The sequence below is a fragment of the Pongo pygmaeus genome, chromosome X, assembly GCF_028885625.2.
Source record: "Pongo pygmaeus isolate AG05252 chromosome X, NHGRI_mPonPyg2-v2.0_pri, whole genome shotgun sequence".
In the NCBI taxonomy this organism is placed as follows: Eukaryota; Metazoa; Chordata; class Mammalia; order Primates; family Hominidae; genus Pongo; species Pongo pygmaeus.
Genome location: NC_072396.2, coordinates 84,884,198 through 84,910,312, shown reverse-complemented (window position 1 = coordinate 84,910,312; position 26,115 = coordinate 84,884,198). Strand labels below are relative to the sequence as shown.

The following is a 26,115-nucleotide window of genomic DNA, read 5'->3' as shown; positions in this document are numbered from 1 at the left end:
TTCTAAAAGTGCATCCAAAGTTTCCTGAATTTTTGCTTGTTTTTTTCTTTAAACTGTCTATTTCATTGAATATTTCTCCCTTTACTTCTTGTATCATTTTTTGGATTTCCTTGCATTGGGCTTTGCTTTTCTCTGTTCCCTCCCTGATTAGCTTAATAACTAACCCCCTGAATTCTTTTTCAGGTAAATCAGGGATTTCTTCTTGATTTGGATCATTACTGGTGAACTAGTGTGATTTTTTGCAGATGTTGAAGGGCACTGTTTTGTCATATTACCACTGTTGGTTTTCTGGTTCCTTCTCACTTGGGTAGGCTCTGTCAGAGGGAAGGTCTAAGGCTGAAGGCTGTTGTTCAGATTATTTTGTCCCATGGGGTGCTCCCTTGATATAGTACTCTCCCCCTTTTCCTATGGATGTGGCTTCCTGTGAGCCAAACTGCAGTGATTGTTCTCTCTCTTCTGGGTCTAGCTACCCAGCGAGTCTACCCAGCTCCTGGCTGGTACTGGGGGTTGTCTGCACAGAGTCCTGCGATGTGAACCATCTATGGGTCTCTCAGCCATGCATACCAGCGCCTGGTCTGGTGGAGGAGGTGGAGGGTGCAATGGACTCCGTGAGGGTCCTAAGCTTTGGACCCTCTATTTTTATGCTGGTTGGCCAGGAGGTGGCGCTTTCCAGAAACCATCAGCTGTAGTATTGTGGAGAGGGAACGGCAGTGGGCAGGGCCCTAGAACTTCCAAGATTATATGCCCTTTGTCTTCCACTACCAGGGTGGAAAGGGAAGGACCATCAGGTGGGGGAGGGGCTGGGCATGTCTGAGCTCAGACTCTCCTCGGGTGGGTCTTGCTGTGGCTGCTGTGAGGGGTGGGGGTGAGATTCCCAGGTCACTGGAGTTCTATACCTAGGATGGCTTCCTCTGCTGAGTCACGCAGATTGTCAGGGAAGTCCTGTAAAATCAGCAGTCACAGGCCTCACTCAGCTCCCAGGTAAACCGAAGGGTTGGTCTCACTTCCACCAAGCCCCCCTCCAACAGCCCTCAGTCTGTTTCCAGGTGGAGGGCAAGAGGGGCTTAAAAATTCCCCCAAGGCTATCCACCTCCCAGCTGCGAAAGAAAAGGGCTTTAGTTCTTCCCTTGCCTGTGAAGTCTGCAAGTGATATTTGCACCCTCCCCCCAATTCTGGCCAGAAGGCTACTTGCCCAGTTCGAATTGTTACAAAATTTGGCTAGATAATTCCTTCTTTCTGTGGAGTTTTAACCCCTGCTCCTCTGGCCACCCTCCCGATGGATCCCTGTGGTGCCAGGCAGAAATGAGCTGCTTGGGGACTCAGAGAGATACCAGGGCCTTTCTGTTGCTTCCTCTACCCCTGTATTTCGCTGGGCTCTCTAACTTGACTCAGCTCCAGGTAAAGTTGGAAACTTCTCCCACAAACAGACCTTCAGTTTCTCCAGTGAGGGTATGTGTTCGGGAGAGAAGGGTCTCCCTTTTCCACTTCCTCAGTTGGGGCACTCACAGTATTTGGGGTGTCTCCTGAGTCCTACAGGAGCAGTCCACTTCCTTGAGAGGGTCTGTGGGTCCTCTCAGGATTGCTGGTTTGTTCTTGCAGTCTATTTGGGGCTAAAATTCATAATGCAAGCCTCCAGATGCTACTCTGTCTGGATTGCAGATGCTGCAATCTAGTGCTCTTACTATCTTATTTAAAGAAAAGTGCCGGTAACTCTACTGGTTTAATCCACTAGCTCTCTGAACTTGGATAAGTTGATTATCTTCTGTGCCTCCAGTACAGCTGGTAGATTAAAGTGCCACCCACTATTTACAATAGCAAAGACTTGGAACCAACCCAAATGTCCATCAATGACAGACTGGATTAAGAAACTATGACACATATACACCATGGAATACTATGCAGCCATAAAAAAGGATGTGTTCATGTCCTTTGCAGGGACATGGATGAAGCTGGAAACCATCATTCTCAGCAAACTATCACAAGGACAGAAAACCAAACACTGCATGTTCTCACTCATAGGTGGGAATTGAACAATGAGATCACTTGGACACAGGGCGGAGAACATCACACAGCGGGGCCTGTTGAGGGGTGGGGGGTTGGGGGAGGGATAGCCTTAGGAGAAATACCTAATGTAAATGATGAGTTGATGGGTGCAGCAAACCACCATGGCACATGTATACGTATGTATCAAACCTGCACGTTGTGCACATGTACCCTAGAACTTAAAGTATAATAAAAAAAAATGAAGTACCACAGAAACCCCCCCAAAAAAAAGAAAAGTGCCTTACCTCACTTTTCTTATGGCTCAAATTATACAAAGCCTAAAATATAACATTTTATCCATGGGAAAAGAAAGTTCGGCAAGAAAACCATTTCACAATGACATAAACATAGTACTAGTAAATTTTTGTCTAGTGAAAACAGACAATAACACAGCTTTTTAAAATAGGAGAGGGAATTGGAGTTCAAAGAATCTGTCTAACATACAATTAGTTGCTAAGAGCAAAACATAAAATGATAGAGCAAGAGACACGCATTTTGATTAAGGCAGTTTGTGTGAAGAACTACTATAAAAGGCAAAAGTATGTTTAAAGTTGATAGTTTGGGGACATCTCACTAGACAGACAATTTTATTGTTGCTTTCTTTATTTGGTCTCTCCTGAAAATGCTGCTACTTAAAAAATTAATTTGTGTTGGCAGGAAAAAAGCCTCGAATTTGGCGAGCAATTTAGTGAACAGTTTTGCAATGCAGATGCTCTTAATTAACTTGAATGGATGACTCTATCATTTGCTCTCACACAAAGACAATAAGTGCTGCCAAGGAGATTACCATGAACTAAGATGCTTACTGTCGATGTAGAACCATGCAGGACAGCTGGAATAATGAAGGCTTTAAAATTGCTAAGCACTTATTTGTGCGTAGGTCAATGAGAAATTTGCTCCCGTGGGCAGCTTGATGGGGAAGTCACTCTACCTACCTGCTAAACACATAGTTTATGCATTTGGTTATGCACATCTTTCTGCCCTAATAGGAATTAAGTGGATGCAGAGAAGGCACTTTTTGCTATAAAGGACTGTCTCTGACTTAATCTGAATACTTAACAAAAATGAAAATCTTACTGATTAAAAAAGTTCAGCAGCAATAAAATGACCTATAAAGCAGGAAAAAAAGGGTATCATACCTTTGAACCAGGTGGAGCTGTCAAGCCTAAGAAGGCATACACTGCATTATTTTCTCTGGCTTCAAAGAAGGCATCATAGTCCTTGATGAAAAGAAGGTAAGATGAATTAGCAATATGTAACCAATAAAAGAAAAAAAGGAAATTTATTCAGCCAAGAGCAGTGGCTCATGCCTGTAATCCCAACACTTTGGGAGGCCGAGGTGGGCGGATCACCTAAGGTCGGGAGTTTGAGACCAGCCTGATCAACATGGAGAAACCCCGTCTCTACTAAAAATACAAAAATTAGCCAGGTGTGGTGGCACATGCCTGTAATCTCAGCTACTTGGAAGGTTGAGGCAGGAGAATCGCTTGAGCCTGGGAGGCGGAGTTTGCAGTGAGCCAAGATCACGCCACTGCACTCCAGCCTGGGCAACAAGAGGGAAACTCCATCTCAAAAAAAAAAAACAGAAGGAGATTTATTCAGAATGACCTGACTGGTCGACAGAATCATCTACCTCCTTGGGGACAGACAGACTAACTTCCATAATACTAGAATTCTGGAAGGAATGAGGAGTAATAAAGAGGCAAGGCTTCTGGATCTTATTTAATATAGGTTGAAAAGTGTGCTGTTCTATGTCACAAAAACTGCAGAATGATTTATTCCACATCACATGGAATTTAAATCTGCCTGCAGCTTCCTCCACCATGCAAAACAGCCACCTATTTCCCAGTAGGAAGATGTCTATTTCTGGTCAGACACTGTTGTTTCCATTCACCATATTTCTATTCCATTATTCATTTAGGTTGAGATTTTCTCAGAGCCCACAGTAGACTAGATATTAGCTAGACATGCCCAAGGCCAGAAGAACAGTTAATCTTTGCTGTGTTTTGAGAAAGGCAATGAGATGTCCATGATGCATGACCAGAAGAGCAACCAAACAGCTAAGAGGTTTCAACCTGGAGAATGCAAGAGAATCTTCACATGACTAAATTTGGTTGGGATTTCTACTGCCATCTTATAAGCCACAACGCATTCTCAAAAAGCAACGAATAAACTTTCCTAAATTTGGCTGTGATGCATAATCAATAGCAAACATATTTAGAAAACGTAGCCATTGTCTACATCCAGCCTTTGAGTGAATGCAAAGGACAAATGACTATATGCAAGAGATATGACTATATATATGCAGGCTTGGAGGCAGAGGTGAAAATAATGGATAGATTTGGGGCAATCTATTACAATAAACAAGAATTTAAATTGTTTTCTTACCCCGCGATACTGGCTTTCATTGAAAATCTGAGGTGGCAGGGGGTACCCTGTGGCTGGTCGACTATTTTCAGGTACATTTTCTCTCATCCACTTCCGATTCTCTTCATTGGCTGCAATATCTTTTTCTTCAAATCCTATTTTGTTGGCTTCTAGGAAACCAAGCACATCTTGTTGTTTCTTCTTAATCTAGGACCCAAAGGACAAGAAACCGTATTTTCCAAATTCAACAAAAGTCAAATGTTTGTGAGCTGGCAGAAATGAATTCAGACAGAACAAAGATTGTGGTTTCACAGAAGTTATATGATTTTCCCTCTTTGTTAGTGTATTGTTAATAATGCCTCACAAGTGTATTGAAGAGCTTTTGGTCCACTGGTCCTTTTATCAAGTTGAATTTCTCTTTTTTTTTCCATTGAAAATTCTCATTATTTAATGATGTACATGCAAAACTAACTGATGCATATCAATATCTAAAAATGCAGTTAACTCCAAATTATGTGTAGTGAAAAGTTATGTTTTCTGATACTCTACAAGCCTCCCTTAGTTTCAGCCTTTCAAGAAAGTTTTTCCAAATGACGCATCTGCTTCCCTTCTTAACGAGAATTGTATATGCAATAGAAATGAATCTTTCCTTGACAAACCGCACAAGCTTCAAGAGTCATTCAAGTCTCAATTTTCAGTGTTCAAAACAGAAACTGAACAAGAAGATATTAGCTAATCCTACAACCTATAAAGTTTGCAATATATCTGTACCATTCATTAGCCCTTATCATGTGCTGCTAAGGTATCTTTTATGTGTAGCATGTATTAGGTTGGTGCAAAAGTAATTGCAGTTTTGGTCATTGCCTTCAATGGCAAAAACTGCAATTACCTCTGCACCAACCTAATATGTTCATCTAGATAACCAGGTAGCGATGGCACATGTATTCTGTCTCCTTATCATAGCTAGGAGAGAGCTTTGAAAACAGTAAAATTAATACTATTCAGTTCAGTTTCTCTTCTGATATGCATTTCTTTTAGAACCTGTATTCACACGTCAATGGTAATTAACCCATATTTAAAACCATAACTTAACATTTCTGAGCTATAGGACCGTAATCAATAAGCAAGTTTCTTCATGGAATCACATTAAAATAAAGACACATGGAGTGTTGTCATCAAAAAATAAAATAAAATAAATCTGTCCACCAATGAGAATAAAAATGCAAAATAAGCAACTCACATACAGTCAAGTCCCTCTCTGGATTTACACCCCTCCATCTACCCCCACATACATGCATATATGCATAAAAGTTGTGTTTTTGTCTTTCTAAGTTGCTTGTGATTGTGATTAAATAATTTTCTCTATCATCACATAACCTCAGGAAAATAATTCTCAATTTCTCGCAATAGAAACTGAAAGTTTTCAATGCTATTTAGATTAGAGTACTGAATGTCCCTCTTTAAAGATCAGTTAGAATCTGGCAAAACTTGCTACAAGGTAATTTTTCTAATGAGAATTCTGTTTTTTAATTGGCTTATAAAATCAAACTTTCATTCCTAAATGTAACATATGCCCTCTTTTGAACTGAGAAAAATCAATGTAAAACTCAATAAATAGGAGTGTCTAGTGGACTAATGCACTTGATGAAAGGTTCCATTAAATCAATGGTTTCAACCTCTGAGGTACAGTAGGTGGGTTCAGTCAATGTCAAGTGTGTCAAGTAATTTGTCGATCATTAGCATATTTACAAATTTGAGTAGATACAAAGATGTCCCATTAAGACTGTACTTTCAAGGCTGGGCACGGTGGCTCACATCTGTAATCCCAGCATTTTGGGAAGCTGAAGCAGGAGGATTGCTTGAGCCCAGGAATTCGAGACTGGCCTGGGCAACATGTGAAAACCCCATACTTTGAGGGAACTTGCATTCCAATAGATTTTTTTTTTGAATGAGTGAAGAGACATGCTAAGAATTTTACATACATGACCCTGGCAGAATGTCATCAGTCACATTTGCATGAGCAGAGGACCTTTAAGATAAATTATTTTTTGAGGCTTTTCCTACCTTATTGAACGCTTACTTTGTTGAGAACATGACTCACTGTGCTAAGTTAAAATGGTCGCCAGGCCTGGTATCACTAGGCATGATAGTGTACCTTCACTGAAGTAATTACTCTCCAGCCATCAGTTGGAGAGTAATGGCCAAGTATTTCTCCCATGCCCCGAGATTGCCTGATGACAAGTACACATACCTACTAGTGTGTTCTACATCTCCATAAAGCTGAACAGAATTGGCCATAATCACGCTTCGCTAAGAGGTTCTGCCATGTCAAATATGAACTTTTGTTCAGCTTTGAATCTTCAGGGAAAGTTAAAAAAAATTGTTTCCTAACTTGATCAAATTTTGAAGTCCAAAATTTCACATATTGTTTATTTCCAAGAAGGAATCTATTCCTTTAATTTTTTTTTTCCAAGATAGGGTCTTGCTGTTTCACCCAGGCTGGAGTGCAGTCTCATGAGCTTGCCTCACTGCAGCTTCAAACTCCTGCACTCAAGTGGAGATTTCTAATATATAAATAATTATTGCTTTTTTTTTTTTTTTTTTTGAGACGGAGTCTAGCTCTGTCGCCCAGGCTGGAGTGCAGTGGCGTGATCTCGGCTCACTGCAAGCTCTGCCTCCCGGGTTCAAGTGATTCTTCTGCCTCAGCCTCCTGAGTAGCTGGGATTACAGGTGCACACCACCAAACCCGGCTCATTTTTGTATTTTTAGTAGAGACGGGGTTTCACCATGTTGGTCAGGCTGGTCTCGAACTCCTGACCTCATGATCCGTCCAACTCGGCCTCCCAAAGTGCTGGGATTACAGGCATGAGCCACTGCACCCGGCCAATTATTGTCTTTCTTATACGCCTATAGGCACACGTTCACTATAACACACCCTTATAAGGGAGTATCTGGTGATGGTAATTTCCTAATTTCCCTAATAGGACTTAAAATAAAGGGACACAGTGAACACATGAGACTGAAAACCATATATTGCCAGAACCAAGAGGAACAGGTGTCACAAGGGTTCATTTAGAAATAATATTTAAATTTCTTCCAGGATAAAAACGACTTTGGAGTTAAAAAGCTATTGATAGCCTTTTCAGCAAGTAAATGCATTTGCAAGTGGACAATGCACTGTCCAGGAATTTAAATAAATATTTTTCAAACAGTAAACCACACCCCTCACCTCTACCCAAAGAATTCCAAGTCATTTCTGTCCACATGTCAGATTTTTGAGATTCAGGGTATTCTTCTCTCCAAAGACACAGAGCAGGTACATTAAACAATTGTTTTCTGGAGTAAACAGTTGTCTTCCCACAAGCCTTAGCAAGCTCCCTTTCTGTCATGCTAAGGGTCAAGTTTCTTTCAAAGAAAGGGGAGTGACAAAGTTTCTGCTTTAGAAGGTGCCAGTGTGAATGTTGCAAATACCAAAGAAAGATCAAAACTTCACCAATGATGCTTCAAATGGGAAAATACCCTTTTTATAAAAGAAAGTGTCGACCTTCCAAAAAAAAAAAAAGCCATTTAACCAAAGTGGGAATTTTGCCTTTTTTTATGATCAACCTCTATCACACTTTCTCTACTAACAGTTAATTAACATTGACAGAAGTTCTTGAATACGATGTGCTAAAATATAAAATGATTGTCAGAAGTTACTCAACAATATTTCTTGAGTGTCTCTTAAGTGACTCTCAATGAACTTTGTTAGACTCTCTAAACTAGCTAAAGATAAATAGGTGTGATCCCTTCCCAACATTACAATCTATTGGGAGAGATTAGAAATAGATATATTTAAAAGTTCAATTAAAATAGCGTATTTAAATAAAAAGCTAAGACAACAATACAAGGTTGTTAGGTGAGAGGAGCCAAGAGAATGGCAACGCCAATGAGAGAAGAGAAAACAAGCATTTATTGCTAGTAGCAATGCCACTTAGACTAAGCTTAATAAGGAGAGCACAAATGTTAGATTTTTAATCCTTCTATATTGCATACAATCTATAGTTCTGGTGAGATGACATGCTTAATAAAATTTAATATAACTAGCCAACGGTAAAAACTGAGCTCACAAAGGTGACAGCATATTGAACTAGAACAATGAAGGTACAGTATTACAAAATAAACTTGGAAACTTTCTAAATGGATGCTCACAATTTCTCCTACTAAATTATTACATATAATTGAACTCTATAAATAAATCATGGTGTGTATGTGCATTTGTCTTTTTTCAAACAGGTTATAATTTTTGACTCAGTCAACTTCCTCAAAGAGAAATTCAGATACTGAGTCTCCCTCCATTTGGCTCCATTTATTTCAAATGCTACCCTAGGAAGGGCCACTCTTCATTTTAGAAGAGTAATGAGCCTGAGCCGGGCGCGGTGGCTCACGCCTGTAATCCCAGCACTTTGGGAGGCCGAGGCGGGCGGATCACGAGGTCAGGAGATCGAGACCATCCTGACTAACAAGGTGAAACCCCGTCTCTACTAAAAATACAAAAAATTAGCCAGGCATGGTGTCAGGCACTTGAAGTCCCAGCTACCAGGAGGCTGATGCAGGAGAATGGCCTGAACCCAGGAGGCGGAGCTTGCAGTGAGCCGAGATCTCGCCTGGGCAGCAGAACGAGACTCCATCTCAAAAAAAAAAAAAAAAAAGAAAAGAAAAAAAAGAAAAGTAATGAGCCTGTCTTTGCCTAGTCTGTGTCAAATGATTTAACAGTGGAGTGGACGAGGAGTGAACAAATAGCATTTAAAGCTGCCAGTTCAGTCTTTTACTTAATTACTTACAAAATACATCTAAAAGGAACATCAAATCTGAAACCCCAGTTAGTCAGTTTGTCAATAAGCGAGTGCAGTATTGCCACTGTGTAGTCTTTCAGTAACCAAACAGATCTGTGTCTATTCTTAAATGAATAATGAATACTGCCATGACTTCCTAGACCATTGTCTTCCTTTTTTTTTTTTTTCTTTGGACGTAGTCTCACTCTGTCACCCAGGCTGGAGTGCAGTGGCACGATCTCAGCTCACTGCAAGCTCTGCCTCCCGGGTTCATGCCATTCTCTCACCTCAGCCTCCTGAGTAGCTGGGACTACAGGCGCCTGCCACCATGCCCGGCTAATATTTTTTTTGTATTTTTAGTAGAGACAGGGTTTCACCATGTTAGCCAGGCCGGTCTCAATCTCCTGACCTCATGATCTGCCTGCTTTGGCCTCCCAAAGTGCTGGGATTACAGGCATGGGCCACCATGCGCAGCCACCATTGGCTTCTTCTTGCTCAATTTCAGGGTATAACCACAGCAAGATACAGCTTTTTTTTCAGCTTGTCTGTTTGCAATATTTCCAAAAGTGGTTTGATCACAATCCAATGTGTGAAACCTGTAATTTGTATCTCTTTACCAACAAGAAACAAGTCTTGGTTAAAATGTCTAATAAGAATTTTCTTATCATTCCTCACCTCCACCCCGGTTCCCTAGAGTTCTCATGACAGATGTCCCAAGATATGGCAGCATTAAAGCATAATCTAAGATTTCCTATTTTATTCCTGCTAAAAGAAAAAGAAGATCACTTCCAAGATGGCCAAACAGGAACAGCTCTGGTCTACAACTCCCAGTGAGATCGACGCAGAAGACAAGTGATTTCTGCATTTCCAACAGAGGTGCCTGGTTCATCTCACTGGGACTGGCTGGACAGTGGGTGCAGCCCACAGAGGGCAAGCCAAAGCAGAGTGGGGTGTTGCCTCACCGGGGAAGTGCAAGGGGTCACAGGATTTCCCTTTCCTGGCCAAGGAAAGCTGTGAGTGACTGTACCTGGAGGAGCAGTACACTCCTGCCCAAATACCGCACTTTTCCCAATGTCTTCGCAACCAGCTGACCAGGAGATCCCCTCCCATGTCTGGCTTGGTAGATCCCACACCCACGGAGCCTTGCTCACTGCTAGCACAGCATTCTGAGATTGACCTGGGACACGGGAGCTTGGCAGTGGGAGGGAAGTCCGCCTTTGCTGAGGATTGAGTAGGCAGTTCCATGCTCACAATGTAAACAAAGTGGCAGGGAAGCTGGAACTGGGCGGAGCCCACCTCAGCTCAGCAAGGCCTACTGCCTCTCTAGACTCCACCTGTGGGGGCAGGGTATATCTGAACAAAAGGCAGCTGACCGCTTCTCCAGACTTAAAGTTCACTGCCTGGCAGCTCTGAAAAGAGCAGTAGTTCTCCCGGCATGGTGTTCGAGCTCCAATAACAAACAGACTGCCTCCTCAAGTGGGTCCCTGACCCCCGTGTAGCCTGACTGGGAGACACCTCCCAGTAGGGGCCAACAGACACCTCATACAGGTGGGTGCCCCTGTGGGACGAAGCTTCCAGAGGAAGGATCAGGCAGCAATATGTGCTGTTCTGCAGCCTCCACTGGTGATATCCAGGCACACAGGGTATAGAGTGGACCTCCAGCAAACGCCAACAGACCTGCAGCTGAGGGGCCTGTCTGTTAGAAGTAAACCTAATAAACAGAAAGGAATAGCATCAACATCAACATCGACATCAACAAAAAGGACATCCACACCAAAACCACATCCGTAGATCAACAACATCAAAGACCAAAGGTAGATAAATCCACAAAGATGGTGAGAAACCAGAGCAGAAAGGTGGAAAATTGCAAAAACCAGAATGCCTCTTCTACAAAGGAACACAACTCCATGCCAGCAAGGGAGCAAAACTGGATGGAGAATGAGTTTGACGAGTAGACAGAAATAGGATTCAGAAGATCTGTAATAACAAACTTCTCCGAGCTAAAGGAGCATGTTTTAGCCCATCGCAAGGAGGATAAAAACCTTGACAAAAGGTTAGATGAATGGCTAAGTAGAATAACCAGTGTAGAGAAGAGCTTAAATGACCAGATGGAGCTGAAAACCACAGTACAAGAACTTCGTGAAGCATACACAAGCTTCAATGGCTGATTCAATCAAGCAGAAGGAAAGGATATCACTGACTGAAGATCAAATTAATGAAATACAGTAACAAGACAAGATTAGAGAAAAAAGAGTAAAAAGAAATGAACAAAGCCTCCAAGAAATATAGGACTATGTGAAAAGACCAAATCTACGTCTGATTGGTGTATCTGAAAGTGATGGGGAGAATGGAAACAAGTTGGAAAACACTCTGCAGGATACTATCCAGGAGAACTTCCCCAATCTAGCAAGACAGGCCAACATTCAAATTCAGGAAATACAGAGAACACCACAAAGATACTCCTCAAGAAGAGCAACCCCAAGACACATAATCATCAGATTCACCAAGGTTGAAATGAAGGAAAAAATGTTAAGGGCAGCCAGAGAGAAAGGTCGGGTTACCCACAAAGGGAAGCCCATCAGACTAACAGTGGATCTCTTAGCAGAAACCCTACAAGCCAGAAGAGAGTGGGGGCCAATATTCAACATTCTTAAAGAAAAGAATTTTCAATCCAGAATTTCATATCCAGCCAAACTAAGCTTCCTAAGTGAAGGAGAAATCAAATACTTTACAGACAAGCAAATGCTGAGAGATTTTGTCACCACCAGGCCTGCCTTACAAGAGCTCCTGAAGGAATTACTAAACTTGGAAAGGAGCGACTGGTACCAACCACTGCAAAAACATGCCAAATTCTAAAGACCATCAATGCTATGAAGAAACTGCATCAATTAACAGGCGAAATAACCAGCTAACATCATAATGACAGGATCAAATTCACACATAACAATATTAACCTTAAATGTAAATGGGCTAAATGCCCCAATTAAAAGACACAGACTGGCAAATTGGATAAAGAATCAAGACCCACTGGTGTGCTGTATTCAGGAGACCCATCTCACATGCAAAGACAAACATAGGCCCAAAATAAAGGGATAGAGGAAGATCTACCAAGCAAATGGAAGGCAAAAAAAGCAGGAGTTGCAATCCTGGTCTCTGATAAAACAAACTTTAAGCCAACAAAGATAAAAAGAGACAAAGAAGGCCATTACATAATGGCAAATGGCTCAATTCAACAAGAAGAGCTAACTATCCTAAACATATATTCACTCAATACAGGAGCACCCAGATTCACAAAGCAAGTTCTTACAGACCTACAAAGAGACTTAGACTCCCACACAATAATAATGGAAGACTTTAACACCCCACTGTCAATATTAGACAGATCAATGAGACATATCCAGGACTTGAACTCAGCTCTGGAACAAGCAGACCTAATAGACATCTACAGAACTCTCTACCCCAAATCAACAGAGTATACATTCTTCTCAGCACCACATCGCACTTATTCTAAAATTGACCACATAATTAGAAGAAAAACACTCTTCAGCAAATGTGTAAGAACAAAAATCACAACAAACTGCCTCTCAGACCACAGTGCAATCAAATTAGAACTCAGGAGTAAGAATCTCACTAAACAGCACAACTACATGGAAACTGAACAACCTGCTCCTGAATGACTAATGGGTAAATAATGAATGAAGGCAGAAATAAAGATGTTCTTTGAAACCAAGGAGAACAAAGATACAATGTACTAGAATCTCTGGGACACATTTAAAGCAGTGTGTAGTGGGAAATTTATAGCATTAAATGCCCACAAGAAAAAACAGGAAAGGCCTAAAATCGAAACTGTAAAATCACAATTAAAAGAACTAGAGAAGAAAGAGCAAACAAATTCAAAAGCTAGCAGAAGACAAGAAATAACTAAGATCAGAGCAGAACTGAAGGAGATAGAGACACAAAAAAACCCTTCAAAAAAAATTGGTGGATCCAGGAGCTGGTTTTTTGAAACAATCAACAAAATAGATAGACCCCTAGAAAGACTAATAAAGAAGAAAAGAGAGAAGAATCAAACAGATGCAATAAAAAATGATGATGGGGATTTACCACCGATCCCACAGACATACAAACTACCATCAGAGAATACTATAAACACCTCTACGCAAATAAACTAGAAAATCTAAAAGAAATGGAAAAATTCCTGGACACATACACCCTCCCAAGGCTAAACCAGGAAGAAGTTGAATCTCTGAATAGACCAGTAACAGGATCTGCAATTGAGGCAATAATTAATAGCCTAGCACCCAAAAAAAGTCTAGGACCAGACGGATTCACAGACAAATTCTATTCGAGGTACAAAGAGGGGCTTTATTGCATGCGTAGTTCCTTCTGAAACTATTCCAATCAACACAAAAAGAGGAAATCCTACCTGACTCATTTTATGAGGCGAGCATCATCCTGACACCAAAGCAGGGCAGAGACACACACAAAAAAAGAGAATTTTAGGCCAATATCCGTGATGAACATCGATGTGAAAATCCTCAATAAGATACTGGCAAACCGAATCCAGCAGCACATCAAAAAGCTTATCCACCACAATCAAGTTGGCTTCATCCCTGGGAGGCAAGGCTGGGTCAACACATGCAAATCAATAAACGTAATCCATCACATAAACAGAACCAACGACAAGAAGCACATGATTATCTTGATAGATGCAGAAAAGGCCTTTGACAAGATTCAACAGCCTTTCATGCTAAAAACTCTCAGTAAACTAGGTATCAATGAAACGTATCTCAACATAATAGGAGCTATTTAGGACAAAACCACAGCCGATATCATACTGAATGGGCAATAACTGGAAACATTCCCTTTGAAAACTGGCACAAGACAGGGATGCCCTTTCTCACCATTCCTATTCAACATAGTATTGGAAGTTCTGGCCAGGGCAACCAGGCAAGAGAAAGAAATAAAGCATATTCAAATAGGAACAGAGGAAGTCAAATTGTCCCTGTTTGCAGAGGACATGATTGTATATTTAGAAAATCCCATCGTCTCAACCCAAAATCTCCTTAAGCTGATAAGCAACTTCAGCAAAATCTCAGGATACAAAGTCAATGTGCAAAAATCACAAGCCTTCCTATACACCAATAACAGACAAACATAAAGCCAAATCATGAGTGAACTCCCATTCACAACTGCTACTAATAGAATAAAATACCTAGGAATCCAACTTACAAGGGATGTGAAGGACCTCTTCAAGTAAAACTACAAACCAGTCAGTGCTCAAGGAAATAAGAGAGGACACAAACCAATGGAAAAACATTCCATGCTCAGGGATAGGAAGAATCAATATCGTTAAAATGGCCTCGCTGCCAAAAGCGATGTATAGATTCAATGCTATCCTCATCAAGCTACCAATGACTTTCTTCAAAGAATTGGAAAAAACTACTTTAAACTTCATATGAAACCAAAAAACAGCCCGCATAGCCAAGACAGTCCTGGGCAAGAAGAACAAATCTGAAGGCATCACACTATCTGACTTCAAACTTTACTACAAGGCTACAGTAACCAAAACAGCATGGTACTGGTACCAAGACAGATATATAGACCAATGGAACAGAACAGAGCCCTCAGAAATAACACCACACATCTACCACCATCTGATCTTTGATAAATTTGACACACACAAACAATGAGGAAAAGATTCCTTATTGAATAAATAGTGTTGGGAAAACTGGCTAGCCATATGCAAAAATCTGAAACTGTACCCCTTCCTCACACCGTATACAAAAATCAACTCAAGATGGATCAAAGACTTAAATGTAAGACCTAGGACCATAAAAATCTTAGAAGAAAACCTGGGCAATACCATTCAGGACACATGCATGGGCAAAGACTTCATGTCTAAAACACCAAAAGCAATGGCAACAAAAGCCAGAATTGATAAATGGGATCTAATTAAACTAAAGAGCTTCTGCACAGCAAAAGAAACTATCATCAGAGTGAACAGGCAACCTACAGAACGGGAGAAAATTTTTGCAATCTGTCCATCTGACAAAGGGCTAATACGCAGAATCTTCAAAGAACTTAAACAAATTTACAAGAAAAAAGCAAACAACTGCATCAAAAAATGGGCAAAGGATAGGAACAGACACGTCTCAAAAGAAGACATTTATGCAGCCAACAAACATATGAAAAAATGTTCATCATCACTGGTCATTATAGAAATGCAAATCAAAACCATGAGATACCATCTCATGCCAGTTAGAATGGCAATCATTAAAAAGTCAGGAAACGACAGATGCTGGAGAGGTTGTGGAAAAATAAGAATGCTTTCACTCTGTTGGTGGGAGTGTAAATTAGTTCGACCATTGTGGAAAACAGTGTGGTGATTCCTTAAGGATCTAGAACTAGAAATACCATTTGACCCAGCAATCCCATGACTGGGCATATACCCAAAGAATTATAAATCATTCTATGATAAAGACACATGCACATGTATGTTTATTGCAGCACTATTCACAATAGCAAAGACTTGGAACCAACCAAATGTCCATCAATGATAGACTGGATTAAGAAAATGTGGCACATATACACCATGGAATACTATGCAGCCATAAAAAAGGATGAGTTCATGTCCTTTGCAGGGACATGGATGAAGCTGGAATCCATCATTCTCAGCAAACTATCACAAGATCAGAAAACCAAATACCGCATGTTCTCACTCATAAGCGGGAGTTGAACAATGAGAACACATGGAGACAGTGAGGAGATCATCACACACCGGGGCCTGTGGCGGGTGTGGGACTAGGGGAGGGATAACATTGGGAGAAATACCTAATATAGGTGACAGGTTGATGGATGCAGCAAATCACCATGGCGCGTGTATACCTAACTGTAACAACACTGCACGTTCTGCACATGTAACCCAGAACTTAAAGGATCATTTAAAAAAAAAAAAAAAGAAAAGAAAAAAGAAAAAGAAAAAACTCTACTCTGTTTTCTTTTTTAGTTGCACTTCTACCACAATCATGCCTGCAGTACCTTTTCTAAAAACATGTTAAGGCTTACATAATTTCAAAAATAGAGTCTAGTGTGAAAAGTAAGTAGATCCTTAAAGGATGTTTCTCAAAAACTGCTATGTCTTCAGGTGTTAACAGCAAAAAAAAAAAAAAAAAAAAAAATACAGTCATTCCCAGTTTCCGGGTTAAAAGGGTTTTTCTTCTTGACTATGAAATCGGTTCTGAATAACTTTATCTACGTCTTTTTTATCTGGAATTACTATCTGTCTATACTTTTTTCTGGAGTCAGAAAGAACATTATTTAGTCACTTTCCCATTTCTTCAGAGATGGCTTCATGAGGCTGTGAAATAAGGAGCACTGAGAGTAACATCCTACCCTAAAGCCAATTCTACTTTCGGTGCCTGAAACTCTACTATTACTGATTCCGTACTTTGGTCCTCACAGAAAGGGCCAACAGTGAGCATATTTGAAGTAAAGGGAGGGACCGCCTAGAGTGAATCAGGTAATGGAGACAGTGAAGTTTCTTTGTCTCAGAATTTTGCCTAGAGTTGCCCCATATGTATTCTAACAGAGGGTCACATAATAAAGGAATAGGAAAAGCCTCCCAAGATAACCCCAAAAGGAAATTTCCAAGCCTTACTATATGTTAGTAGCGAGATATGCACAGGATAAAATCGTTTACGGACAGAAGACTAACATTTGTTGAGTGCTTGTTAAGTGTTTTCTGAATATCAAACCCTTTTTGGGGTGGCTATCCATTTCACGGCAAAGGAAACAGGGGCTCAGAGATGTTAAGAAACCTGCTCAGTAAGACAGAGCTATAAATGGTCTTTAAATCAAATTACATGTCTAAATTTAGCTGACTACAAAGCCTTGTTTTTGTTTTGTTTTGTTTTTCATTACTTACAGTACACTACTTCAATGGGGGGGATATACTAGATATACTCCAAATTCAGCTGGAGACTGACATATGAGCGAGTTCCTTCTAAACTATGTAACTAAGTAAGACACCAAAGGTTGAGACATCTTATATTCTTTCCTAAATATCCCTTATGAGTGAACATGAATTCCTAGTTATTATAATCTCCTTTCTCTTGACCAGCCTTAACTGACTTCAACGAAGTCCTAACCCCCTATTATGTGGGCTTGCATGAACACAGGCAGCATGCACACAGGAGAACTGAGTAGAACACCACGAGGCCTCTGGTTTCTGGACCACACCGAGAACAATACAGCACATGCCTCCGCTTTGTCAAGAGTTCAGTTACCTAATAGTTTTGAGTGGGCAAAGTTAGTGTGGAAGATATACTTTCTGTACTTCAAATTTACCAAAAAAACAGACAAGGAAGTGCAAAGGCATCAGACCTCTTCTGTTCTTTTTATTTTTCTTATTAAACACTGCACCCATCACTTTAAAAAAAAAAAAAACCTGCCCAACGAACTTTTTAAAGAGCAAAACGATCTAGTTACAATGTATTTCTTTTGAAAGCAGAAACAAGCTTTGACTGAGTCAGTAACAATAAAGGGACTAAAGTTCCTTCTGACTATGGAAAACAGCATGGACAGAGAAAAGTTCCAGACAAGAAAGGTCTGGATACATGAGATTATTCAGAAGTGATATTTCATTTAGTTAAGAAAGAGCCTTTTTAATCCAGAAAGTGGGCATGGCTGTACTTTCACCTCTTGCAGGTGAAACTGTCCCCATATAGTCTTATCAAACGTACATGTCAAGACAGTTGTTAGCTGATTAATATATGACAGACATAAATTTGGCCAAAGGCTGAAATTCAAAGAATTGAAACACATACAGTTACCCAACTGCTACTGAGGTTCTCTGTGGCCGGTTCCAACCCCTACCCTCTCTGACTGTTTAACTTTCAATGCCCTGCATAATGAGGCCCAGCTTCATTTGCCTCTGTAAAAGTATGCAGCCTCCTCTCTCCCAGATCAGATCAGGCTGCCTTTATTCTCCTCTGAACATGTCATGCCCAGCACTCCAGTGCTTTTTCTCACTTTGTTCCCTTCATCTGCAAGTCTCCCCTCTCTCCACTGATGCCATTCTAATCTATTCTTCCAGGTCTACTCTGAAGTTCTCTGTGGCCACTCCATCTGACCTCCTGCAGTTTTTACCACCCAGTTTGGAGCTTAATCAAAGAGTACCAATGTTTGCCAATCATTTCACATGTCAAAGTAACATCTCTTCAGTTACTTGATAAGCTATCTGGAGGTAGGGACTATGCCTTTTGCTTTTGTCTCCCCATATAGTGCTCACCACAGGGCTGGACACAAAGTAGATACTAAAACTGATTGATCTCACAATTTTATTTTAAATTCAGCAGCACCAAAATGTTTTTAGATTTTAATTATAATAAACTTTAATTCTGAAATGCAATTTACATTTACAGAAAAGTTGCAAATATAGTAAAAAGTCTCCATATATCACTCACCCAGTTTCCGCTGTTGTTAACCTCTTACCTCATAGTGGTACATCTGTCACAACTAAGAAGCCAACATTGGTAGGGTACTACTAACTAAACTCCAGCCTATTTGGATTTCATCAGCTTTTCTAATAATGTTCTTTTTCTGTTCCTTTCCAGGGTGTGTCAGTACACTTATTTGCCATGTCTCCTTAGTCTCCTCTGGGCTGTAAGAGTTTCTCAGACTTTTCTTATTTGCTGTGACCCTGACAGTTTTGAGGGGCCCTGGTTAAGTATTTCGTAGAATGTCCCTCAGGTCAAGTTTGTCTTATGTTTTTCTGATAATTATACTGGGGTTATGGATATTTGGGACAAATACCACAAAGAAGAAATGTCTTTCTCATCACATCATGTCATAGGGCATATTATAGCAACTGACTTATTGATGGTGATATTAACCTTGAATAACTGGTTATAGTAGTGTCTGCCAGAGTTCTGCACCGTTTATCCCTTTTCATCACTGTATATTTAGAACAAAGTCAATAAATCCAGCCCACACTCAAGTAGTCAAGGTGCTTTTATAAAAGCTCCTACTGCATAGTGGGACTCTGACCATACTTTCTAGAGTTTCTGGGAAGTTTGAGAAAAGTAAGGTGGCTGTTATCAGCAACCTATGACAGTTTATTAAAAAGTAATATACATCAGTCTTTGAGGCTGAGCGGGCAGGATTTTTCTTGATTTGGCTCTTATTTGGAAATATTTATTCAAAATAAATCTGGATTAAACATCTCACGTACCAAATTAAATTGATGGGTTCTCCAAAATTGTTTGGAGAAAACCCCATTTATTAGTGGTGTTTACTTATGTTTTTAGTCACTTTTTTGATGCCAGATATTCCTCCCACCCTTTAAGTACTAACGCCTGTGGAATGTACAATATGCCTACATGCATTCTTTTTACCTAGGATTTGAATACAGGGAGGCATTGTTCATAGTTACTGTTTGCACACAGATTCTTATCCATTCCCAACTAGCAAAGTACTTCCTTATTCTCCAAATCCTAGAAGAAAGCTGATCAGAAGAAAGAGTCCTCAAAAATGCCCAGAGCCCTACAAAGTATCCTTCTAGCATATCCTATGGTAAAGAAATAGCATCTGCTTTACCAAAACACAAAAAGATTGAAGCACAAAATTTTTACAAGATTTAGAGTTCTGACCGCACATATGTTATGGGCTCCATCATAGAGAGACACTTTAGGCTATCAGAAGGTGCTCTGTAATTATTTCCAAATTCAGGAGGATTTCAATTTGAGGCTGTGTTCTGAAAATACTGGAAGACAGATACTGTCTTCTTATAATTCATATCAATAAGAGCTACCATTTGTAGAAGGTCAATTAAGTGATAATAGCTACAGTGGGCGCTTTGCATATATTATTTCATTGAATAGTTATAGTAGCCCAGCAAGGTAGATATTATTATCTCCATTTTACAGACTAGAATACTGAGATTCAAAAAGGTTAAGTAAATTTATCCACAGTCACAAAGCAACTGGGTGTCAGGGCTGGAATTCAAACTTAGATATCCCTAACTCTAAATCTTAAGTTTGTTCCACTACTTTTCACTGTCTAGCCTCATGATATTTTATATGGCTTTTTTCTTTAGAGATTTTTATAGAAGATTGACAATCTTTTACAACTAATATCACTTTTGATGTGTTCTTGCTAAATAATTTAAATTTAACTTCCACTTACCAGACTGTGATTTTGCTTCCTTTTTTATCCAAATGAGTATGTACACAATTTAATCAATCTCTACATCATTATAAACAAAATCAATGGAATACCCAATTTCAACTCTAAGATCTTCTGCTTCTAGGGAAGGATCAGCGTTCGACTCCTGCCTAATAATGTTAGGAGCTATAGTTCAATCAAGATGATAGTCCCTGAGTACACATTGAGCCTAATGGCCACTGTTCTTATACCCCGATGTAAGTAAAAATAAAATAAAGATAGTAGTTATGGTCTGAAAGAACTTTAATTATAATTATAAGGTCACAAATTCCATACTAGTAGATAATTTAATGATGGAATCTAACGAGCCCTTAATCAAAGTTTGGCCTCTTTCTGCTACAGGTAAGTGGGTATATTAGGGCTGGGCTCATAAGAAGAAACAGTGAGACACAGACCCCACTTTAGAGTGTGCTAGCAATGGGTTATGGAATTCTATATGTATTAAGTCTCTCTCTGTATTGCAGATATAATTGTATTATAAAGTATAATACAATAATTATTATGTATTAAGTGCTTCCTATGGGCCAGGCACTGTGCTAAGCTCTTTACATGCTTATTTTATTTAATTCTAACAATAATCTTATGAGACAACTGTTATTATTTTCATTCCAAATTCATAGACAAAGAGACAAATGCTCAGATGGATTAAAGAACATGCTCCAAGTTACAGTTAACCATGCTCTGTCAGACCAAAAAGCACCATTTAAACACTAAGCCTACGAATAACAAAATCATGCACTACCATGTATGTTGTCTCATGCTAATTAGACTGTCTGCCAACTTAATGAAGCCTCCTTGAGTGCAGATATGACTCATAATACTTTTGTATTATGCTTAATTCTAAAGTTTGGCCTAAGAAAAAACAAGAATACCTGTTGGTTATTTTGAGTATTTTGAAGGTTTTATACACCATAGGTTTTTTTAGGTAATCATTTTGTCCTTTCCCAGTCTGAGATTATGTGATAATCAAACAAAGAAACATGCCAGCAGCAATAAAAGCCTCTTGGATCTTTAAGATTTCATAAGAAAAAGTTTCCGTGAAGAAGCAATGATTCATATGAATTACAATGACTTTGCCAAAAGAAAGTCTTATCTCCATTTGAAACTGTTTTCATGTATTTAGTCAAATAAAGTGTGAAGTTAAGAACATTCCACAACAGGGCTTCCACAACAGTGTCAGTGGCTTTTGACCATAGGCGGCTACAGAAAATGAGTAATAAAAGGGAAATAGAGGAACAGGTACTTTAGGTTGTTCTGGGGGCTTTGGGAGTAGGTGCCCTTAAAACAAAAGCCTTCCTTGAAACAAATCACACTGTCATAAGCAAGTACCAAAACTAAATATTTGTGACAAGTGCTAGCCTAGCATATGTTGACCTTCCATTTCAAAAATTTCTGACTAGAGTTACACTAAGATTTTGAAAGCAAACAAACCAGTTCATTCCAGCCTCCACTTCCCTGCCCTTATCGCTACCATTACCAATTTGGTACAGTGAGTTTCTGCATAGATTTCAATTCTCTTTAGGGGAACTTTGTCAAGGGACAAGTTAAAGAATCCAGAGAATCAAGGGAATCTGACTAGTTATAAGGATCATTAAGAGCTATGAAATGATGATTATTTTATAGTCCGTAAGATGTTCTCCAACTCACCACCTTCTCTATGCAACAAAGACAATCCACATCCTAAAACCACACTTCCTACAAATGCTACAGTGCTTCTAATTTTGGTCAGACAGATTCTCCAGGCAGCCTTCCCATATAAGGATAAGCAAAAATACACAAACCTTCAAACAGGCTGATGTGAGGTCACAGGGCAGGCATATGCAAACCAAATTTGGTAGCTAAATTCTCCAGCTCACAACAGATACTTTTAAAAAAAGACTGTAACTCCAAACTCCAAACTATCAGTTATTGAATCACAAGAAAAGTAATAATCAATTAATCTGTTCTTGTTAGTGTTAACTGGATGAAAACTATGAGCCAGTCTACTATGTATAACATTAGCTTTTTTTCTTTTTACTTTTCTATTGCAGAAAACCCTACTGTAAAATGTGCTGCTAAAGTGGATACATACAATAGCAGAGTATTGCATCTGAATAAATAAATTAGTCCAACCTGTCCCTGTACACAAGGAAATACAGATTTCCCAAATGTCCTGTGAGAATAGCCTCTGCTCCATTGTAGGAAAGTCACTGTCCTACACTGTGACCAAGAAAAATATCCATAGACATGACATCATTTGATATGAAGGGTAAGGCAGTATCCTGAGGGTATCCATGTCTTCCACTTGAACTCCAGGGTAGAATAAAACCCTTAGAAATGGCCCATGGCCATGAAGAGAAGATAATTCTCCCCACTTCTCTCAACCAAAGCACCTTGATTTAGGACAGGTTAAGATATTGTCTTTCCAGTGATCACAGAGTTCCTAATAGCACTATCATATGCCTTGGCAATTTTGAAGGCTGTTAATTAAGTCAGTCAAATAAAATCAGAAATATTTTGATAGCATGCACCCAGAGCCATGGAAATGTTCATGTTATTTGATCCAGTAATTTCACTTCTGGATTCCTAGTTTAAGTAAATAATCCAAAAGACGACAGAATTCTGAGTCTGAAGTAGTTATGCAACTGTGTTCTGTTGTTGTTGTTCATTTACTTGTTTTCAGAAGTGGAAGATTGAAAGTTGCCTGCATATCCAATCATTTGGATCTGATAAAATGTTTGGTGGCATGGACAGTTGAAAGAATGTTGTGAGCACTCTGAAACTGACAGCTATACAATTCTTCAGCAACAAGAAAAAATGTTAATGATATCAAAATTGAGAAAGGAATTCTGGAGAATAATGTATTTGCTCTGATTTCAACAGTAAAAAGGAGAACTGTGTATATTTTTTAAAGACTAACAGGAACCTAAAGTATAATAATAATAATAATAAAAGAAAAAAAAAAAAGACCCCATCTCTAAAAAAAAAAAAAAAAAAAAAAAAAGACTAACAGGAAGTCAAACACCATCATTATGATGGCTTCGAGACAGCAGGCATGAGTACCTAGCACCTTGCTCAGGAGACTCATTGAACTGTGTTGGGATCATGAGATTATGGGGATTTTACCCCTAAACTTTTCCAATAGTGTTATATAGCTTTACAGAATTTTAAAAAATCAATTCATAGATATTGAGCTCTTACTAGATGCAGCATGGTACAGTGGAATGATTACAGATTGTGGAACCTGTGACCCACTCTAATGTGGCCCCACCATGTTCCCCACCTCCTGGTGTTCACTCCCTTGTATGCTTCCCTCCCCTTGAGTGTGGGTAGGATCTGCTATTTGCTTCCAACCAATAGAATTTGGCAAAGGTGATAGGATGTCACTCTAATGATGACGTTATGTTATAAAAGACTTTTTCTAGAAGACTCACACTAGGGTCTTTCTTTTTCTGGCTATGAAGAAGCAAAATGCCATGAGCACTACAGCCTCAAAGAAATGAATTTTGCCAACATTCACATGAGCTTGAAAATTGATTCTGCCATAGTGGAGCCATCAGATCGAGAAGTCAGTCCTTGCTGACACCTTGATTGTAGTCTTTCAGAGAACTCAGCTAAGCTGTGCCAGGACTCCTGACCCATAGGCACTGTGATGTAATAAGTGTGTGTTGTTTCAAGCTACTAAATACTTAGTATTTGTTACACAGCATAGAAAACTAATACAGAACCTGACTGACTTGCATTTGAATCTCAGATCCTCCATTTATCTGTGTGACTGAGCAACTTGATTAACTTCTCTGAGTCTCAAATTCCTCGATTAGTTGAGAGTCATAATACCTACCTCTCAGAATCGTTGCACAGAAAATTATATATAACAGATGCAATGTGCCTATTGCACTGCCTGTCAAAAAATAAGCTAGATTGTTAATTATAAGCTCTCTCATGGCTGATCATGTTATCTAGTGCCTGCTATCATATCTGACCCATAGCAGGTATTCTATAAATATGTAGAGAATAAACAAATAAATAAATGATAATAAGTGCTCAAGGATTGGTAGCTAGTATTTTAAATATACATAAGGAACTAGAGATATATAGAGTTGAGAGAAAATCTCTCCCCTCAAGCTATTAAAACTAATGAATGACAGAATAATGCATCAACCATAATACAGGAAAGTCTTCCTGGGGCAGTATAATAGTGAAGGTATATAAATGAAGAACTGGACTTTGGGATCAAACATAAGAAAACTGTATCTGCACAATTCAATAAAATGTTTCTTAAGCTGCTGTCAATATCAATAGAAACGACAAATAAGGATGATAAAGTGCTTAAAGAAAGCAATATAGTTGCTAGGTAGCATGATCAGCCAAGTAGTTTACAATACGCTGGGCTGATGCCTAAGCATTAATGAAGCCTAATAACTTTCCTCACTCACATCATGGGGCTCTGAGAAACAAGATAGGCTGCTTTTTATGCCCAGTAAATGTTTGAAGGATCACTGGGAGACTGTAAATTTCTCCCTGAGAAACTTAAGAAGACATAACAATTTATTGAATTACAGCAAAACTCCAAAAGTGTTGTGCTCAGAAAAAGGGCTGACCAAAGTAAGAAATTATATCTTGATAATGATCCATAAAAAGGAGCTTCTAAAGTAAGAGAATCTAATAAGAAAGTTGACTGGCAGTTAAATACTGTGGAGCAATATATTTATTGAGCGCTAAGTCAATTCCCATCAAAGAACATCCTGCCAAATTGTAAAATTGCTCTTTTTCTTAGATTGGCACCTATTAAATTGTTTCAAATGCAAAAGCATTCTCTCTCTCAATGAACAGATAACTCTGAAGCAGTAGAAAATGTTCTAAAGTTAAATAAATCTGAACCTCAATCCCTATACTCAAAACCTACTCAAGTACTTAGCTAGTGTTCACTGTGAAAATCCACCAACATTTGTTTCTGAAAAAGGGGGAAAACCAAAAACATTGTGAAATAATGAGGAGTAAGGAAGTCATTGATATAATCTCTGAAAGTCCCCCAAATCATTCTATGAAGAAGACTAATAATACCCATAGAAACACACATGAAAATTCTCAGAAATGCAACTCCTAATGATTCTAGGTTGAAATAAATGTATTTCTCCACTTCCCTTTATTTTTCCGATGGGAAAAAAAGCTATTTTTACATAGGCCTTTCTGTATTTTCATCCCAGTAAAACGTCTCTTTGTTAGAACCAAATTTTCTCTCAATACAACAAAAATATTTTAAGGCAATGGCTTTTTTAAACTCAAAACTGTTATTACAGTGGCAACCATAAATAACTGAACTATAAATAAAGTGAAAGAAGGGGAGCAAAACAGAAAATTACTCAGAGAGGTCTGACCTATTGCTAATGGCATCACTCTGACAGAATCGCAATCTAACACTCACTGTGAAGCAAGCCCTCAAATGCAGGAAAGAATCATGATCCTTTGGCAGATTGATCAAATTCACTGAAATGGCACACAATGCCCCAATTCAACTTATATAAATTCTTTTTATATATCCTTAATAATTATTATTCTATTAAATGTCTAACAGCAGAAGATAGCAAATCTTTGTACACATTATATAACTGGTTAATTGCCACAGAAAATTCTGTCAGAATTTTAGATCACAGGGTCAGCTTTCAAAACAATGAAACCCTTGTCT

The 26,115-nt window shown here is 39.2% G+C and overlaps 1 protein-coding gene across 2 annotated transcripts in view; it reads right to left on the bottom strand.

The window, feature by feature from the left end:
- The window catches only part of SH3BGRL (SH3 domain binding glutamate rich protein like), a 104,248-nt gene that overhangs the window by 17,614 nt on the left and 60,519 nt on the right, over window positions 1-26,115 (bottom strand). The window contains exons 2-3 of one of the 2 annotated variants that reach the window (XR_008497055.2): window positions 4,432-4,617; window positions 2,194-3,263 (exon numbers count right to left, since the gene is read on the bottom strand). Coding sequence is in view for 1 of the 2 variants with exons in the window: in XM_054471134.2 (XP_054327109.1) it covers window positions 3,183-3,263; window positions 4,432-4,617 (267 nt within the window). In the remaining variant the exon portion in view is untranslated. The remainder of the gene's footprint in view (window positions 1-2,193; window positions 3,264-4,431; window positions 4,618-26,115) is intronic. The other variant, XM_054471134.2, reaches the window with a different exon arrangement.